The sequence below is a fragment of the Sapajus apella genome, unplaced genomic scaffold, assembly GCF_009761245.1.
Source record: "Sapajus apella isolate SASKATOON/1434 unplaced genomic scaffold, GSC_monkey_1.0 scaffold5, whole genome shotgun sequence".
In the NCBI taxonomy this organism is placed as follows: Eukaryota; Metazoa; Chordata; class Mammalia; order Primates; family Cebidae; genus Sapajus; species Sapajus apella.
The window spans coordinates 6,557,761-6,570,331 of record NW_022436945.1 but is presented as its reverse complement, the minus strand read 5'-3'; the positions used below and the strand labels follow the sequence as shown (position 1 = coordinate 6,570,331).

General features: G+C 38.4%; 1 protein-coding gene across 13 annotated transcripts in view; it reads left to right on the top strand.

The window, feature by feature from the left end:
- Positions 1-422: 422 nt before the first annotated feature.
- LDB2 (LIM domain binding 2) overlaps positions 423-12,571 on the top strand; it is a 392,642-nt gene continuing 380,493 nt past the window's right edge. For all 13 annotated transcript variants that reach the window (XM_032273082.1, XM_032273103.1, XM_032273100.1 and 10 more), the window contains exon 1: positions 423-887. In XM_032273082.1, coding sequence (XP_032128973.1) covers positions 756-887 — 132 coding nt within the window. In that variant the 5' untranslated portion in view covers positions 423-755. The remainder of the gene's footprint in view (positions 888-12,571) is intronic.

Genomic DNA, 12,571 nt, shown 5'->3' with positions numbered 1-12,571 from the left:
GGAGATTAGTGCTGAAATAAATCTCTGCATGTGAGTGAATCACCAGCCCAAATTCGGGGGAACCACAGTGGGTGTTTCTGTATTTTGTAGTAATCAACATTTCTGATACATTACAACAGGGTGGTTGTCAGGGGTGAGTGGCTCCTGCCGCGGTTAGACCACCTCTATGCTAACAAGCTTAGCAATCAGGTTGTGAAGGGTCCTGGCTGGAGGAAAAAAACTAAAACCAAACCTTAGACCTCTTGTCAGACTGTGAGGAGAATTATATTTGTGAACTAGTCTACAGTGTGGACAGGAAATGACCTCTTCACAAACTGCTTCTTTAAAAACAAGCAGTGGTGCCTAAAGCTATCCAGCTCCTCTCTCTCTCTCTCTCTCTCTCTCTCTCTCTCTCTCTGTCTCTTTCTCCCTCCCTCCCTTCATCCCTCCCTTCCTCCCTCCCTTCCTCCATACCAACCTCCCTCCCTCCCTCCCTCTCTGGAGCTCATGCTCTCTCCCTCTCCCTCCTCTCCCGTGCTCCCTCCCTCCCTCCCTCCCTCTTTTCCTCCCTCCTCTCCTCTCCCTCTCCTCTCCTGCTATAGAGGGCTCCGACAGCAGTTCCCAGCCAGTGTGTTCAGCCTGCCTGCCTGCCTGCCTCTGTGTGTGTGTGAGCGTGTGTGCGTGCGTCTACTTTGTACTGTGAAGAACACAGCCCATGTGCTCTGCATGGACGTTACTGATACTCTGTTTAGCTTGATTTTCGAAAAGCAGGCAAGATGTCCAGCACACCACATGACCCCTTCTATTCTTCTCCTTTCGGCCCATTTTATAGGAGGCATACACCATACATGGTACAGCCAGAGTACCGAATCTATGAGATGAACAAGAGACTGCAGTCTCGCACAGAGGTAAGTACTTCAACCTTGGGGATGTATTTGTGTGTTTTTTTTAAGCTATGCATGAGCTTTTCCTAGGGTTGCTGGCTGAATTCTATGGGAAGTGTCCCACTTGCTACTACCACGTACGTGGAAATGAGCGCCAGGCTGAATCCACGAGTTTGAACGCTGGGTTTCCAGGCACAGCAACTCTTGTAGCAGGGGACAGTTTCTGCTGGAATCTTGAGACAACCCAGCACTTGATTCACATGCTGGGTTTCCAGAAATGTTGCTCTCCCCAGAACTCTGGTGTTTTGCAGCCTCTGAGTCAGTTCTGTTGGTGTTTCTTGAGATATAATTCCAAGGAATTTTGTGGTTCTTTGCATCCGGCAAAATATATATGTGTGTGTGTGTGTGTGTGTGTGTGTGTGTGTGTGTGTGTGTGTGTGGTTTTTTTTACAAATCCTAGAGGAAGTCTGCCTTGACCTGTATTTGCTTTTCAAAGTCACCAAAATTGAGGTAAAAGGGGGCAGAAGAGTAACCCTGCCTACTTCTCAGAGGTAACCCAGGAGGGACACATGTTTGTATATTTCCGTGTTAATATCAGAAACCAGTTGCTTGGGGCAAGGGGACTCTTGACTTTCTCTTATTGCTGTCGGCATTTCCCCCCTGAACACTTCACCTTAGGACAGGAGCTGGTCCAGCTTTCAAGTCAGCTCTAGTTTTTGCATATTTGAGATCTTGTGCCTGTGAGGGAGACTGCCTCCTAGGCAGTCAGCAACTCTGGGAGCAGAGAGAACAGGACTTTCAGAACTTTTTAAATGCAAAACTCCAGACTCGGCTCCTGCAATTTAAATATTTTATGTCAGTTGACTTTTTCTCTGTGTTAGCTCAGCTGGCAGGTTTTGCTGCTGGGTTGTCCATCTGCCTTTAAGTTGGAGCTTTGTGTGGAAGTGTTCGAAAAAGGAGTTTGTTATAGGTGCACCAAAGTCGCTTTAGGAAGTAGAAATTGCTAGGAATTTAGTCTTCTCTGCAGAGTACAAATACCCAGAAGATTTATGCCAAAGAGCTTTTAGGGCATAGCTTTGGTGGAATTTTAGATTGAAGACTGACTTTTAACTCTAGGAAGGGACCCCATTAAGTTTGGATTATAGAATGAAACACACTTGCTTGAATTGTCAACAGAGCCATAGAGAATTCATGACGTTTCGTGTATTTAATACAGCTAACAAGATGTGACCTGCTTTCTGATTGGCTAACTGCTGGACAAGGACTTATATGTATTTTAAAAGCCGGATTGTCTTTAATGACTGCTATTTTCTTTATATGTTAATATACCATAGATGCTAAATATGACTGCTGGTACTGTTGCTCTCTCTAGAAGACAGTAGCTTCTCTAGAAGTACAAACTACATTTTGCTTAGGGTGGTGAACTGTTGGCAGTAACTGATATTTGTACTTGCTGTTTTGTGTATGTTGCTTTGTGTGTGTTACAGTTTGTATATTTCCTTCAGATCTTTGCAATTGTGTATTGGAATCTTAAATCCCTGCAAAAACTATTGGTTGACATAGCCTGCTTTCAGAATTAGGAGGATAGAAAATGACTTATAGTTCAGGTATACATTAACTGCGATAGAAATTTGGGAAAAATAGTCTTTTTAAAGTATAATTAGTTATTAAAAAGAGGCCGGGGACCATTATGGCTCAATTCTTGAACAGCAATAAGATTTAAAAATGACCTGTGTCCATCTTACGTTTTAGAAAGTTTTTTGAGGAATTGTAGAAAGATATTCTTCTTCATCCTCCTGCAGATAGGAGCACTTGGCCATTTCTGAGCTAGGAGACTTATCTGCAAGATTTCCCTACTCTTGCCCTCATTTAAAAAAAAAAAAAAACTGCAGGATTCTATATGATCCCATGTTTGTTTCCCATTTGAGACAAGACATTTGAAAATACCTCTTTTTGCAGTATGCTTTGCAAAGACGGCACATCATTTTTTGTGAGAGCTAAATTCAGGAATTCCAAACTTTTGAATTATGGGATATTACTTTTAAAGATTTAGCTCTGAGTAGAAAAAGACTACTTCATAGCTCAAGAACCAAGAGTATAAAGCTTGCTATTACAAATCTTAAAGATTTTTTTAAAGCCTCCCTGCCTGTCACTGTAAAGTGGTATGAACTATTTTCTGTTGTGGTCTGGAGCTAACCCTTTACATTTGTTCACTCCTTAATGAGATAATTTTAAAAGTAATTATTCAAATAATTGCCTCGACACTTCTTTTTCCTTTGCTAAGCAGTAAATACTGTCATTAACACATTGCCATACATTTGTTTTCATTTCATATGGAAAGAGGAGAGAATCAAATAATTCCTCCTAAGATATTTAAATATTTACATTAAATATTAAATTTTGATCATGATGTGTGTACTCTGAAAAAAATAACTTTTCATGTAAAGTTACACTATACCTTTACCAACAATTGTTATTTATGAAAGAGCTGCTCTGACTTCTGTAGAGGGATTGCTTGGAATAAAATACAGTGATACTCAGCAAGAGTTATTAGTTTATTTGCATGCAAAATTAAATATGCTGTTGAGTGACTACTTTGAGAATTTAACCAAAGCATACAACCATTTTGGGCAAGAGTGACTTACCCATCCCTCTTCCTTCTCTCTCTCCCTCTCTCTCTTCTGATCCCACTCTTATAGTATATAGTATTATTTCATGAAGTCCTAATCTCTCTCTCTCTCTCTCTCTGTCTGTCTCTCTCTCTCTCTCTCTCTCTCACACACACACACACACACACACACACACACACACACACTCCTTTTGGAACATGGACTTGACTCGAAAAAATATAGCAAAACAGTATGTGATGAAGAAATTGCAATCAAGTTTCTGGAAATTTCCTAGAAATCTCCTTTTTTTAATGAAAATAAATTAGTAAAGAACCATGGTGTTTCTCTGCTCTCCTTCCATGGCTAATCCCAGGGTGTTTTCTCATGGGGTTAGATGAATTTCTTCCAATTAAATTAAATCAAAGTTCTTCAGAAGCTGTGCAGTTTTAGTTTAAAGAGCATGGCATGAGGAGTTAATATTACTTCTAACTCTTACTAACTAGTTGGCATGGGTCCTGGTTCCTCATTTGCAAATTATCAACAGTGTCCCTTTAATTGAAAATTCAGATTTTCTTTTCTTATGTATGAGAAAATATTATGAAGTAAAGGGTGCGGACACTATTTCTTTGCTCATGGTATTTAGTTCAAAATCACAAACTGTAATAAAATAATTAGGTAATGGTGAAGAAAACTTGAAGATCCAGTCTGGTTTTAAAGCTAGCACTTAGAGCAAGTATTGCCTGGACAAAGTAGATACTCATTAAACATTTGCTGACTAGCCAATCAATGAATCAGTAGACAAAAGGAGAGAATTTGAAAACCAGTGCATTTAAATTAGCACCTTCCTTGATAAATACAATTCTGAAGTTTTGGGGGGCCTTGTATCTTCTATTGAGATGAGGCAGCTTTGGGCCACTGCTTCTCACTGTCCCTAAAGTTCTCATTCCCACATCCCCCACATTTATTTGATCTGAGGTCATTTGGATCCCTGATATTTGCGGCAAAGGAAAGCAAGTACGTAAGTACTAACAGGACCTCACCTCTCTGTAAAGAAATAGGCATGTATTAAAAAGCAAACAGCAGCGACAACAACAACAAAAGTATGTTTTAAATGCTGCTTAGCTGTTCTGGGACATAAATTTTTTTTGCAACATTAGAATCTCAGTGGAATTTAATCAATAAATGTGTGGGTGCTCCCCCCACCCTTTAAAATGAAATTAAGAAAAACTCTGAGGTTTGCATCATTGTTGTTCACTGCAATTCCCAGGCAGCAGTAAGGAGTTTACATTTTCTGGTGTGTATGCTGTCAAAAATCGACCCCATGTCTTCCAAAATTCATGTATTTGAATGGTCTTGCAGTGCGAAATTTATTTTGGAAGAATACAACCGCACAATTATATAGTTTTAACATTGCACACACAGTACAGTCAGATAAGATGTAAAAATATGTTCTGAAGACTTCAGAATTTGTTTTGTGAAAAGCTTCAATGAAAGCAAAAACAATATATTTTTTCATTTCTAGGTTTTGGCTCTGAGATGAAAATATAGGTAAAATATATGAGAAACTTTAGAGTGGGCATCATTGTAAGTGAAGGGATTTAACTAATGTGGGGTTATTAGAAAATTTAAGAAAGTTTATCAAGTAAAGTTCACAAATCTTTGTTAGAGTAGATAACTTTTTTATACCTTGTCTTCTCATTCAAATGACCAAAAATGTCTGAAATTAAGTGAAGATATTTGTTAAGAATATACAGTTTTTCATGTTCACAACATGATAATTTTTTTAAACCATAAACACCAGAAAAGTGTGAGTTCTATTATGTACTTTTCCTGTTTTGAGATTTTTTCTTTTATCAATATTACACATCCTCTTTCAAAAGAGAAACCTGTGATTACAATCGGAAGCTGTGCGCACAAGGATTTTATTAGAATTACAGTTTTTAGTTTTATAGGATTTAATATGAAGGTTACAAATGTTCGAAGACCTTGAAATTTAAATCTGCTGGTTTTCACCCCTTCTCAGCTCAACTCTCAAACTCCCTGGGGAGGGGGTGGCGGGAAGGGGGTGGTGAGGAGGGGGATTCTCAGTCCTCTTTTCTTTCAGCTACATTTTTATATACTTTAGTCACAGGGTTCCACGTTGTAACATCATGTTTATTCATGGAATAGCTTGGTATCACTGATGTTCAGATGGAATCTAGTTAAAATGAGATTAGTTATTTTGGATAGGTAGAGAAAAAGAAAAAATGCTTTGTGTGATAACTTGGAGGTTTCTCTCTCCTAGAAATTTAGAAAGAAAAATGTTGCTGTTACTCTGAGATATATGAATGATTTTCAGTGTTAAAAACAGACCTTTGCAAGTTGTTTGAAAGGGAATTGGTGAGGTGGGGGAAGGGGGTTGGGTGGTGGAAAGGAAAGCTATTTTGAAAATGTTAAATGAAACCAAAAGTGCAGTTTTAAAAATGAGAACTTCCAAACTCTCTTATTTTTCAGGATCTCTCCATGGCCTCAGAAAACAAATTGCAGGATTTTATATTGATTTTATTTTCCTGAAGTCTTTCCCCCCCCTTCATTTTCTTACTATGGGAACTGTTTTTAATTAAAAATTGCTGCAAACTAACTATTCATAGGAGGCCAAGAAGAAAAAAAAAAGAACTTTCAACTCACATTCAACACAGATTCTTATCAGCCTAAAATCAATGCACATTTAAATTTCTCTCTTTTTGGTGTGTAAATTATGATGTAGGATTTAAATGCTATGCATTTTTTAAACATTTAGCTTTTTGTTTGGGTTTCAGAAAGAAATTAATTTAAAGTGTATGGAGAACAGGGCCATAAATCTCTTTTTATTACAATTGTCCACATTAACTCATTTTTCATGAGGAACACAAGCACCCCCTTTCTGAAACAGCAAACAAAACGTAAAGCAAACAACCCCAAACATCCAACTTTATAAATGATCAAGAACAAGAATCATAAACTTACTTATCTTGATGTGGTTGGTGGGCCTCAAAATATAACCGACCTGGGAAAACAATGTCTTTTTGAAGTGTCAGAACACAGCATTTAAAAAATGTCCAAAGGATGTAGATACTACAAATACCTTTGTCATTTTCTGACAAGACGCTTTCCTTCTTTTTAAATTTTTAAAAATCAATATGAACCTAGACTTTTTTTTTTTTTTAATTTAAATTCTGGCAGCATGCATTTGAACGTAGGCAACTATTAATGCTCAAAACAAGATTCAGGGATTCTTTCAAGAATTTCCATACTTTAGGCAATGACAATATCAGGGTCTGGAAATATAAACATGCTAAGATATTTTTTGTCTTCTAGAAACTTACAATTTGATAATGAGGACATACAAGCCACACTTATAATAGAGGGCTATGATAGGTGAATACATAGTGTATCGTGCACATGTTCCTGTAGTGAAAAGTATATATAGTCACAGAATAGCATCTACGGAGTTTTCACTGTCTGTTGGGCAAGTATTAATACCAGGTGCTTTTTGTATGTCAGTTCATGATCACATCAGATGATAGGCCCTACTAACATCTGCACTTTTACTGATGAGGAAACTGGAAACTGACAGGTCACTTAAATTGTCCAAGGTCAGATACACGGTAGTGTAGCTTCAGAGGCTGCCATTGCTCTGCCATAGTACCTCGCTTGAAATAAGAAATACTAGCTAGGAATCTAGTTTTACCTATGGAATTTTTAATGTGAATATATTCATTTTTTTTCCTAAGACAAATTGACTTTGGAGGTGGCTTGGAAATTGATCCCATTCACTAATGTGGTTCTGCTAGGTGTGTCTCAACTGCCTGACTCAATTTCCAAATGGACCAAGTGAAATTCCGAGGGATGTATCCAGAAATGGAAAATATAACCTGGTTACTGAACAACAACAACAAAAAACCCAAATTACACTCCTTATTAAAGAACACTTGTGCCCACTTTTTTTTTTTTTTTTTTTTTTTTTTTGAGATGAAGTCTCTGTTGCCCAGGCTGGAGTGCAGTGGCATGATCTCGGTTCACTGCAACCTCTGCCTCCCAGGTTCAAGCAATTCCCCTGCCTCAGCCTCTTGAGTAGCTGGGATTACAGTTGGGAGCAACTATGGCTGACTAATTTTTGTATTTTTGGTAGAGATGGGGTTTTACCATGTTAGTCAGGCTGGTCTCGAACTCCTGATCTCCTGATCTGCCCACCTCAACCTCCCAAAATGCTGGGATTACAGACATGAACCACCATGCCTGGCAAGATGCTCACTTTATCTGAAGAGTCATTAAAACTGTTATAGAATACAACGCCTAGTCATCTAAAAGTTTTTTTTTTTTTTAATTAAAAGTATTTAAAATTCCCTTCAATGTTACTTCTTAGTTGTGCCCTGGGAAAGATGGTGTTTTGATTGTTTTAAACAGTAGTGAATGAGTAGAAAAGCTATCCCATTTTTGGTGGAAACAATAACCAAAATAAATGTTAGGAAATTAAATTACAATTCAAATTGGGCATAGTATTGGCTTCCTTTGTAGGCAATCAATTAGGAATCTTAGGGAAAAATAAAGACATAAAGGGGAAAGAACTTCCAACATGTTTGGCCTTTCAGAATCCTAGTTTTATCTACTCCTGAGAGGCATAGTCTCCCCACATTCTGTCTCTCTGCAGAAGGTGATATTTCCTTCCTACCCTTGCAGACCACTTTAGCTACCTGCAAAGCCATTGTCTTTGGAGTAAATGCCTGCCAGTTGCTGAAGATAAGATAGATCTCCTCATTTGATCCACCCGCAAAGCTTGAGATACATGCGTTCTGGTTCTCCTTTACCAGACAAGAAACCAAGGCCTGAGTTTGTGCATGGTCATCCTGAGATTTGAAAGGCAGGGGCTGGATCATCTCACTTTTCACTGCATGTGCTCTCCTGCAGCATACTGATGAAGGAACATTGTCTCTCAGGGGTCCAATTCCTCTTGGTGGCCCTGGTAGCCACACCCTTTTCTCATATTCGACCAGCCTAATTTGAAGTTTTAGTCTTCCAGCTAAAAATAGAAGGCTTAGCATTAAGGATTTGGCAGACCCCTCTGAAGAAGAGGAATCTACTCTGCTCTGGTGACATTATAAGCTCCCAGTCTCTCTTTTTGGGATCAAGATGACCCCTTAACAGCACTCTCTGCTCCCTCTTTCCACCTTATAATCTGATCCCCTCGAACAGCCAAGGTGATATTTTTAAAGCATAAATCAGATCATGTAACTCTCCCTCTTCCCCTTTCACCTAGAACAAGCTCTAAACTCCTTGTTCTGGTTTTAAGAGTCTACTGATCTCTTCCTTCCTGATGGTCCATTCTTATCTCCTACCAAATGTTCATTGGACCGGAGCCATGGAGGGCTTCTTTGGGATGCCTTAACTTGCCAAGCTGATTCACACTGCAGAACCTTCGCCCTTGGTTGGGGGACATCTGGTGTGTGGCTTTCTCTGTAATAACTCAGCTAAGTATTAGGAGACCTCAGGTGAGTTAGGATTTGGCATGGTTCTGGCTTTATCTGCAAGTAATCAATTAGATATCTCAAAGAAAAGAAGGACAGTAAAGGAAAAGAGTCCCAGCAATTAGAAGGTCCTGTACTGAGCAACTTAAGTGTTCTCTTTCCAGAGAGTCCTTCCTCAAACAATTAAAATTAACCCCCAATGACTTTCATGCCTTCTTCATAGGAATTATCACACGCTTACATTTTCCTGCTTCTTGTTTATATCTTCAGTATTTACTTGTTCTTTATAGAATTTAAGCCTCATGAGGGCAGGGTCCTGATTGTCTTATTCATCTCTGCATCCGCAGTGCTCTATAGCACATGGCTGATGTGCAAAATATACCAATTGAATACAGGAAATTAAGTTGTTCCAGCACTGTCCAACCCAACACTAGAATTTTCCCTGAGTCTTACCAACAATTGCCTACAGTTCCAGTAGGAGAAGAATCTGTAAGCCTGATAGTCCAGTGAACATTCACTGCTAGAATGCACAGCCAGCCCAAAGGAAAAAGAAGCCCCGAGAAAACAAAATTTTTCTGTGAAGGGAGTGTTGACCTGAGTATTTTGCCCTCTGGATAATGCAAATCTGTTGGGAATCTCCTGACTTCTGATTAAAAATATTTATACATATCCTAGTGTTTCTTTTCTCATTTGATATTTCTGCTACTTCTCTCTCTCAGTATCTACCTGGGGGCCCACAGCCATGAATTATGTTATGAATCATGATAATACGTTACATTTCCTGGAGCACTTTGCATTTTAGGTAAGTGCTTTCGGGACCATTAATTAGCTTATTTGAAGTGATTTGCACAACAGAAAATATGGGACGTTCTATCAGTAGATGATGCTGTGTTCTATAACTTTGTGTTTGCTAATGGGTGTGTGTGTGTATGTGTGTGCGTGTGTGTGTGTGTGTGTGTGTGTGTGTGTGTGAGAGAGAGAGAGAGAGAGAGAGAGAGAGGGAGGCTTGTCCTAATCAGATTGTATTTGTGTATGTGTGCAGCTTTTGATTAGGGAATATGAACAATTTTTTTCATCAATAGTTTTCTTCAGGAATGAAAAGAGTGACCAGCCTTGAACATAAAGGCTTGAGCCTCAGTATGACTTATAATATGACAGATTTGGATCCAAACTCTAGCCTGTCTTCTACTTGCTGTGTAATATTCAGGAAGTTTCTTAAATTTTCTGAGCCTCAGTTTCCTTAGCCTGAGTGTTACATTGTGAAGTAAAGAATGAATGCATGTACAATGCCTAGTATGTGATGGGTGCTACATCAATGAGAACTATGATGATGCTGCTGCTGACACACTTCTTCTGGATTCTATCAGCAAATTAAGTAGTGTAAGTAATGCCAAACATTGCTTCATGTCTTAAAATTATCTTTACTAATACCTTTTACATGCCTACACTAGCATATTTCAATTTAATAATCAAAACTTGCAATAACATGATCTGGGACTCTTGAGTTTGGTTGTTCTCCTGTGATAATGTCTCAGGGGCTTTTCACTGTTATATGGCAGAGATGACATAATAATCTTATATCTTGTTATGAGAGAGTGGTCACAATCTCCTACAAAGTCCAGGCTAGAATTATTCCTTAGGCATACCTATGGGTTAAGTGTTAAGGGTTGACCAATGTATGAGACCATTAGATAGAATGAATAATATCTAGTATTCAGTAGCACAATAAACGGGGTGACTATAGTTAACAATAAATTATTGCATATTTTAAATTTTTTTAAGAAGCTGTGATGGGGTTTTCTCCATTTAGGAACTCTGTGGAGACAACAAAACATTAAAATGTTCCCTTTCGCCAGTGCCTTTGCAGGGCTGTGTGAATGGGGGCCCCAGGAGAGGGTTGGAGAGCACACCCCTGCCCGCCTTGACTGGCCATTTCTTCTAAGGGGGCACGCTTCTCAAATGCAGCCCAGCACAGACTTCTCCAAGGGAGCTGGGTCAGCACTGGTCGGAATCCTGAAGCACCACCTGCGTGTCTGGACTGATAACAGCCCTTCCAATTGATCCACTGTGACACCTTGTGGCTTACTCCTCACACAGTGAAAACGCACACACTGGTGGAAGTAGCGATGTGCTGAACTATATGTACCATACGGTAGCTTTCTGGCCACAGGGATCAGGTTGATAAGTAGTAACACTACCTGTGTCTTTTTTTTTTTTTTACAGATGCAACTGGGCATTACACTGTGTTGATTTGCCCCACCTATGATTTTTATAGTTCTATGTTAATAATAATTTTTATCAACCTATATAAAGTAATATCTTGTGTAGCTCAAACATTAAATTATTTACAGCCCTTTTTTTTTTCTTTTCCTTTTGGTAGGAGGTAGGTTGTCTTAAAATTCTCTTCCCAATGTAGGTCATTTCTTATGAGTCATGAGGATTCTATTTTGATATTGAAAATCTGTGTAGACAAGCAAAAGCTAAACCAATACATAAAACTGACCAATTGGCAGTACACACACAAAAAACAACCTTTTTCAGATCTTACAAGTTTAATCATGATTATCATGGAGTTGGCTGAAATTTATTGCTTGAAATTGAAATTAAACAGTCAGTACATATTACCTGTCTTTGAAAGGTTCTAATTTGATGCAACCTCCTACTCCCAAATTAGATGAATCCTAGAATTTCAGGACTGGAATGGCCATGAGATCACCTAGCCCAAGCTCCTGATTATGGAAGTGCAGAAGCCAAACCCAAGCGGGGCTTACTTGGACTGAGCAGTGCTGTCAATTCATAAGCCATCGCTGTTTTTTGTTTTTTTTTTTTTTTTTTTTTTAAGTCTTAGCACTTTCCTGTCACTATGTAATTACCTGGAACTGGCCAATTCAAACATCTTACCAACCACTAATCTGCACCTCAACACCACAAAAACTTTCATATTCCAAGCCCATTTCTCTGTTTTCAGTTTTCCAATTGTCTTAAAAGAGTGTTGATCTTTAGGGTCACGCTGTTGATATTGAAAAACACATCACTAACCTTCATTGCTTTTGAATTTATGATTTCTTTTGCCAGTTTATTTAGAATAAAGTTGCATGTGCTTTAAAATACATGTCTCCTTTTTTGGTTTTAAAAACATAGTACATTATTAATGTAGAGTATTTGTGAAATACAAAAATGTTCAAAGAGGTAAACAAAAATCGTCTTTAAATTTACTACACAACAAAATTGCTGTGAACACTCAGTATATAAATTTAATGCACACATACATATACATAAATCTTTACTTGCTTGCAAGCATATTGAGCATCTTTTTGAATCCAGCTCTTTTAAGTAAAATTATGAGTATTTTACCGTGTCCTTAAATCTTCTTAAAATATAATTTTGAGTTGCCTGAATTATTCATACATCTGTTTATATTTTAAAAATTAACACCATATAGGGTTAGGGTTAAGGTTTTAAAAATTATCCAGCTCCATTTTACCATGATTTGAGACCAGTTTGTTGTTGTTGTTGTTGTTGGAGACAGGGTCTTGCTCTGTTGCCGAGTCTGGAGTGTAGTGGCTCCATCACAGCTCACTGCAGACTTCACCTCCTGGCCTCCAGTGATCCCTGA